Source organism: Oncorhynchus mykiss, chromosome 8 (genome assembly GCF_057628025.1).
Source record: "Oncorhynchus mykiss isolate SJ-2025 chromosome 8, ASM5762802v1, whole genome shotgun sequence".
NCBI lineage: Eukaryota > Metazoa > Chordata > Actinopteri > Salmoniformes > Salmonidae > Oncorhynchus > Oncorhynchus mykiss.
This window is the reverse complement of record NC_143029.1, coordinates 89,887,874-89,895,000: the sequence shown is the minus strand read 5'-3', so window position 1 is coordinate 89,895,000 and position 7,127 is coordinate 89,887,874. Positions and strand designations below refer to the sequence as shown.

Genomic DNA, 7,127 nt, shown 5'->3' with positions numbered 1-7,127 from the left:
CACCCTCCTCTCTCTCTCTCTCTCCCCCTCTATCTCTCCCTCTTCTCTCTCTCCCTCCTCCCTCTTTATCTCTCCTCTCCTCCCTCTTTATCTCTCTCTCCCTTGCATCCCCCTCTATCTCCCCCCTCTCGCCCTCCTCTCTCTCTCTCTCTCTCTTTCTCTCTCTCTCTCTCAATTCAATGGGCTTTATTGGCAGGGGAAACATGTGTTAACATTGCCAAAGCAATGCTCCCTCTCCCTCTCTCCCTCTCTCGCTCTCTCGCTCTCTCTCTCTCTCCCCCTCCACCCTGTACTCACGTCCACCGTCGTGGTGTAGTCGGACCCATCTAGCAGGGTGATTTTACACTGCATGTTCTTCAGCTTCTTGACTCCCCTCAGTGGAGACTTGATTGACAGGCGACTGGTCGACGATCTGGTAGATGAAAAGTCCTCAAACTGCAGCAGGGAAAAGAGAAGGGAGACATGTATCTCTGTAAGCGTTTGTTTAGTATGTGTTGTGCTGTTGGGACGTCACATGACGGAAGGGAAACAGAATAACAGTGTTTCAATGATAGAAGACGATTATAAAATATGGCAGGTTTCTTTGGACGTGCACTTCTCTACAATGGTTATCGCATCGTCATACAGTTAAGATTGGTCCCGTCGTCATGACTACACAGAGAAGCGATTACATCCCAGTGACAGACTGGTGACCACAGGAGTCTAGAGTCACGTTTGATTTCTGTAAATTAAAAAAAATTGCTCCTCCCCATAAAAAAAAGCAATGGCTTGCTCCTTTTCCTGACTTTCCCTAAATGTTATAATTTTCATTTGCCAGAATTTTGAAAACAGAAAAGTATTTAGTCTTTTTACCACTTAAAAGTTTGGGGTCACTTTTTATTATCACACCTTATTTCTAACTTAATCCACCAAAACAATATCAGGCTCCAAGACAATGTGCTGTAGGACCCTGGTACCCAGCCAGGCTCCAAGACAATGTGCTGTAGGACCCTGGTACCCAGCCAGGCTCCAAGACCATGTTCTGTAGGACCCTGGTACCCAGCCAGGCTCCAAGACCATGTTCTGTAGGACCCTGGTACCCAGCCAGGCTCCAAGACAATGTGCTGTAGGACCCTGGTACCCAGCCAGGCTCCAAGACAATGTCCTGTAGGACCCTGGTACCCAGCCAGGCGCTAAGACAATGTCCTGTAGGACCCTGGTACCCAGCCAGGCTCCAAGACAATGTGCTGTAGGACCCTGGTACCCAGCCAGGCGCTAAGACAATGTGCTGTAGGACCCTGGTACCCAGCCAGGCGCTGAGACAATGTGCTGTAGGACCCTGGTACCCAGCCAGGCTCCAAGACAATGTGCTGTAGGACCCTGGTACCCAGCCAGGCGCTAAGACAATTTGATGTAGGACCCTGGTACCCAGCCAGGCGCTAAGACAATTTGATGTGGGACCCTGGTACCCAGCCAGGCGCTAAGACAATGTGCTGTAGGACCCTGGTACCCAGCCAGGCTCCAAGACAATGTGCTGTAGGACCCAGGTACCCAGACAGGCTCCAAGACAATGTGCTGTAGGATGTTGGTACCCAGCCAGGCTCCAAGACAATGTGCAGTAGGACGTTGGTACCCAGCCAGGCTCCAAGACAATGTGCTGTAGGATGTTGGTACCCAGCCAGGCTCCAAGATAATGTGCTGTAGGACCCTGGTACCCAGCCAGGCTCCAAGACAATGTGCTGTAGGACCCTGGTACCCAGCCAGGCTCTAATGCGTCTCTCTCTCCTCACTGAATGAATGACACATGAATGAATGGGTGATAATTGTTGCACCTTACTTCGCAATTTAATTTAAACTAGGCCTAACTGAATGATAAGGAGGGTGAAGAGGTTGATTTAGAAAATGTATGAGTTTGTGTTATGCTTATTTATCATCATTGTTAATAATTTGACTGCGCGCGTTAATACCATTCTCTTTTACGTTTGACTTTGTAACAAAAGAAGCTGTTACAGGACTATGAACTATTCATCAATATATTTATCAAGCCTTGGTGCTTATGTTTCCGCACCTTGCAGGTTGATATTCATCTGATGCGTGTGTTAAAGGAGACAACATTCTCTAGCGGGTACTTATAGACTCAAAGGCCAGGCATGTTGTACTGTTAAAGCTGTTCCGCCATTTTGAAAAATCCGATTTTCCACCTCACTGACAACAAAGTACTTCCTCCGTCCTTCCTCCATCCTTCCTCCATCCTTCCTCCTTCCTCCATCCTTCCTCCATCCTTCTTCCATCCTTCTTCCATCCTTCCTCCATCCTTCCTCCATCCTTCCTCCATCCTTCCTTCATCCTTCCTCCATCCTTCCTCCATCCTTCCTCCATCCTTCCTTCATCCTTCCTCCGTTCTTCTTCCATTCTTCCTCCAGCCTTCCTCAGCTAAATAGAAATGTGACCTACAGATGACAAAGGTCATTCGAGTGACTTACAGACATGACTGTGCCAGAACTAAAGTGTGTGTGTGTATGTGTGAGTGTGTGTGTGTCGGTACATCTGTGAGTGTGTGTGTGTGTATGTGTGTCAAATCAAATCAAATTGTACAGCTGAAAATTGTTGTTCTGATTAAAGAAGCAATAAAACTGTCCTTCTTTAGACTAATTGAGTATCTGGAGCATCAGCATGTGTGGGTTTGATTACAGACTCAAAATGGCCAGAAACCTTCTGAAACTCGTCAGTCTATTCTTGTTCTGAGAAATGAAGGCTATTCCATGAGAGAAGTTGTCAAGAAACTGAAGGTCTCGTACAACTCTGTGTACTCCTCCTCTCTGTCTCTCCTCCTCTCTGTCTCTCCTCCTCTCTGTCTCTTCTCCTCTCGATCTCTCCTCCTCTCTGTCTCTTCTCCTCTCGGTCTTTCCTCCTCTCTGTCTCTCCTCCTCGCTGTCTCTCCTCCTCTCTGTCTCTCCTCCTCTCTGTCTCTTCTCCTCTCTGTCTCTCCTCCTCTCTGTCTCTTCTCCTCTCGGTCTCTCCTCCTCTCTGTCTCTTCTCCTCTCTGTCTCTCCCCCTCTCTGTCTCTCCTCCTCGCTGTCTCTCCTCCTCTCTGTCTCTCCTCCTCTCTGTCTCTCCCCCTCTCGGTCTCTCCTCCTCTCTGTCTCTCCTCCTCTCTGTCTCTCCTCCTCTCTGTCTCTCCTCCTCTCTGTCTCTCCTCCTCTCTCTCCTCCTCTCTCTCGCTCCTCCTCTCTGTCTCTCCTCCACTCTGTCTCTCCCCCACTCTGTCTCTCCTCCTCTCTGTCTCTCCTCCTCTCTGTCTCTCCTACTCTCTGTCTCTCCCCCTCTCTGTCTCTCCCCCTCTCTGTCTCTCCTCCTCTCTGTCTTTCCTCCTCTCTGTCTTTCCTCCTCTCTGTCTCTCCTCCTCTCGGTCTCTCCCCCTCTCTGTCTCTCCAACTCTCTGTCTCTCCAACTCTCTGTCTCTCCCTCTCTCTGTCTCTCCCCCTCTATGTCTCTTCTCCTCTCGGTCTCTCCTACTCTCTGTCTCTCCTCCTTTCTGTCTCTCCTCCTCTCCCCCTCTCTGTCTCTCCCCCTCTCTGTCTCTCCCCCTCTCTGTCTCTCCTCCGCTCTGTCTCTCCCTCTCTCTGTCTCTCCCTCTCTCTGTCTCTCCTCTCTGTCTCTCCTCCTCTCTGTCTCTCCTCCTCTCTGTCTCTCCTCCTCTCTGTCTCTCCCCCTCTCTGTCTCTCCTCCTCTCTCCCTCTCTCCCTCTCTGTCTCTTCTCCTCTCGGTCTCTCCTCCTCTCTGTCTCTTCCCCTCTCTGTCTCTCCTCCTCTCTGTCTCATCTCATCTCTCTGTCTCTCCTCCTCTCGGTCTCTCCTCCTCTTGGTCTCTCCTCCTCTCGGTCTCTCCTCCTCTCTGTCTCTCCTCCTCTCTGTCTCTCCTCCTCTCTGTCTCTCCCCCTCTCTGTCTTTCCTCCTCTCTCCCTCTCTCCCTCTCTGTCTCTTCTCCTCTCGGTCTCTTCTCCTCTCGGTCTCTTCTCCGCTCGGTCTCTTCTCCTCTCGGTCTCTTCTCCTCTCGGTCTCTTCTCCTCTCGGTCTCTTCTCCTCTCGGTCTCTTCTCCTCTCGGTCTCTCCCCCTCTCTGTCTCTCCCCCTCTGTCTCTCCCCCTCTCTGTCTCTCCCCCTCTCTGTCTCTCCCCCTCTCTGTCTCTCCCCCTCTCTGTCTTTCCCTCTCTCTGTCTCTCCCCCTCTCTGTCTCTTTCCTCTCTGTCTCTCCCCCTCTCTTTCTCTCCCTCTCTCTGTCTCTCCTCCTCTCTGTCTCTCCTCCTCTCTGTCTATTCTCCCCCTCTTTGTCTCCTCTCCCTCTATCCTCCTCTCACTCTTCTTCCTAAAACCTAAACATGATTCATAAATCATCACAATTTCATGCTCTATTTCCACTCTTCTATCAATCAACATATTTCAATATTCAACAATTTCCCTGTTATGGTTTAATCTTATTCATGTCGGCAGAAGACAAGGGAGCTACGCTAATGTCGAGAACAGAGAGGTACTGCAGCTACCAACCCTGTCTCTCTGTGTGTGTGTGTCTGTCTGTCTGTCTGTCTGTCTGTCTGTCTGTCTGTCTGTCCGTGTTTCTGTCTGTCTGTCTGTCTGTCTGTCTGTCTGTCTGTCTGTCTGTCTGTCTGTCCATGTTTCTGTCTGTCTGTCTGTCTGTCTGTCTGTCTGTCTGTCTGTCTGTCTGTCTGTCTGTCTGTATGTCTGTCTCTGTGTGCGCGTGTGTGTAAGCAGCACTGCAGTTAAAGTACAAGCCCTGCAGAAGAGACTACTCCCTGTATACTAGTCCTGGATGGAAGAGCATAGAAAAAGCTGTACCTACTCCACCCACACAAATTCACTCATAACGATGACCACAGCATAACACCTTTTCCCTCTCTGTCTCTTCTCCTCCTCTCTGTCTCTCCTCCTCTCTGTCTCTTCTCCCCTTCTCTGTCTCTTCTTCTCCTCTCCTCCTCTCTCCTCTCCTCTTCTCCTCCTCTCTCTCCTCTCCTCTCTTCTCCTCTCTAAACCTGAAAAGGTTTAGGACTCTACAGAGAAAAGTCAGATTCCACAGTGAGCAGCTTGCTACCCAACAACTCTGGAATTAACTCACAATTGCCATGTTTTTTTTTTAGTTAAGCTGAAAGGTGTTCAGACTTCTACACAAGAGTCGAGAGCACAGACCTAGGATCAGTTTACTCTCTCGTCCGTATGTGAGAATCAGTCAGAGTGGCTACATGCAGGGATAGTTAAACTAAACTACCTCGTGAGAAGATGCCCCTTTAGAGCACAGACCTAGGATCAGTTTACTCTCTCAAAATCACAACCTTAACAATTAGGCTCAGAAACACAAAACTGAGCTTAGATCAGCCCTGACCTCTGTATTGTCCTGACCTGAGAGTCCTGGAGAAAATTCCCCTCCTATGACATAGGCCATGTTCCAAAAGGAACCCTATTCCCTGCACTACAGGCCCCATAGGACTCTGGTCTAAAGTAGTGCACTATATAGGGAATAGGGCCCCATAGGACTCTGGTCTACAGTAGTGCACTATATAGGGAATATGGCCCCATAGGACTCTGGTCTAAAGTAGTGCACTATATAGGGAATAGGGCCCCATAGGACTCTGGTCTAAATTAGTGCACTATATATAGGGAATAGGGTTCCATAGGACTCTGGTCTAAAGTAGTGCACTATATAGGGAATAGGGCCCCATAGGACTCTGGTCTAAAGTAGTGCACTATATAGGGAATAGGGCCCCATAGGACTCTGGTCTTAAGTAGTGCACTATATAGGGAATAGGGTTCCATAGGACTCTGGTCTAAAGTAGTGCACTATATAGGGAATAGGGCCCCATAGGACTCTGGTCTAAAGTAGTGCACTATATATAGGGAATAGGGTTCCATAGGACTCTGGTCTAAAGTAGTGCACTATATAGGGAATAGGGCCCCATAGGACTCTGGTCTAAAGTAGTGCACTATATAGGGAATAGGGCCCCATAGGACTCTGGTCTAAAGTAGTGCACTATATAGGGAATAGGGCCCCATAGGATTCTGGTCTAAAGTAGTGCACTATATAGGGAATAGGGCCCCATAGGACTCTGGTCTAAAGTAGTGCACTATATAGGGAATAGGGCCCCATAGGACTCTGGTCTAAAGTAGTGCACTATATATAGGGAATAGGGTTCCATAGGACTCTGGTCTAAAGTAGTGCACTATATAAGGAATAGGGACCCATATGGCTCTGGTCTAAAGTAGTGCACTATATAGGGAATAGGGCCCCATAGGACTCTGGTCTAAAGTAGTGCACTATATAGGGAATAGGGTTCCATAGGACTCTGGTCAAAAAGTAGTGCACTATATAGGGAATAGGGTGCCCTTAAAGACATACCCTTAGTGCTGGACCTGAGTCTCTCCTCTTTCTATAGCATTTGGTTTTCAAACCCCAGACATTTCACAATTGTGTGCCAGCGCTGAACTATCACACCTGATTCACTAGTCAAGGGCTTGATGATTAGTTGAATCAGGTGTGGAGGCTCCGGAATAGAATGCAAAACAGACCTAATTGAGCTAGTTTCTTAAATGAAACTAAACACCATGTTACCAAAACCCCATGTTACCCAAACCCCCATGTTACCCAAAACACCATGTTACCCATGTTGGGGGTGGAACGGTTGTTGGTCCCTGACAAGAGGTTTGAGAATCACTGGTCTACACTACTGTTGCCTGTCTTGGAAGCTGAGGAGGATTTAGCCTACAGATGAGTGCATCTGGCTCAAGGCGACCTCTGTTGACAAGCACGTACTGAAGATAACATAAGCTTTAGCTTCTAGAGAAATAGGCAATCTGCAGTCTGCCAGGCCAAACTCACACACCACAGAGAAACAGGCAATCTGTAGTCTGCCAGGCCAAACTCACACACCACAGAGAAACAGGCAATCTGTAGTCTGCCAGTCCAAACTCACACACCACAGAGAAACAGGCAATCTGTAGTCTGCCAGGCCAAACTCACACACCACAGAGAAACAGGCAATCTGTAGTCTGCCAGGCCAAACTCACACACCACAGAGAAACAGGCAATCTGTAGTCTGCCAGGCCAAACTCACACACCACAGAGAAACAGGCAATCTGTAGT

General features: G+C 48.7%; 1 protein-coding gene across 1 annotated transcript in view; it reads right to left on the bottom strand.

Annotated features, from left to right (window-relative positions):
* The window catches only part of LOC110512128 (uncharacterized), a 101,123-nt gene that overhangs the window by 81,337 nt on the left and 12,659 nt on the right, over positions 1–7,127 (bottom strand). The window contains exon 3 of the mRNA XM_090182934.1: positions 298–435. Coding sequence (XP_090039060.1) covers positions 298–435 — 138 coding nt within the window. The remainder of the gene's footprint in view (positions 1–297; positions 436–7,127) is intronic.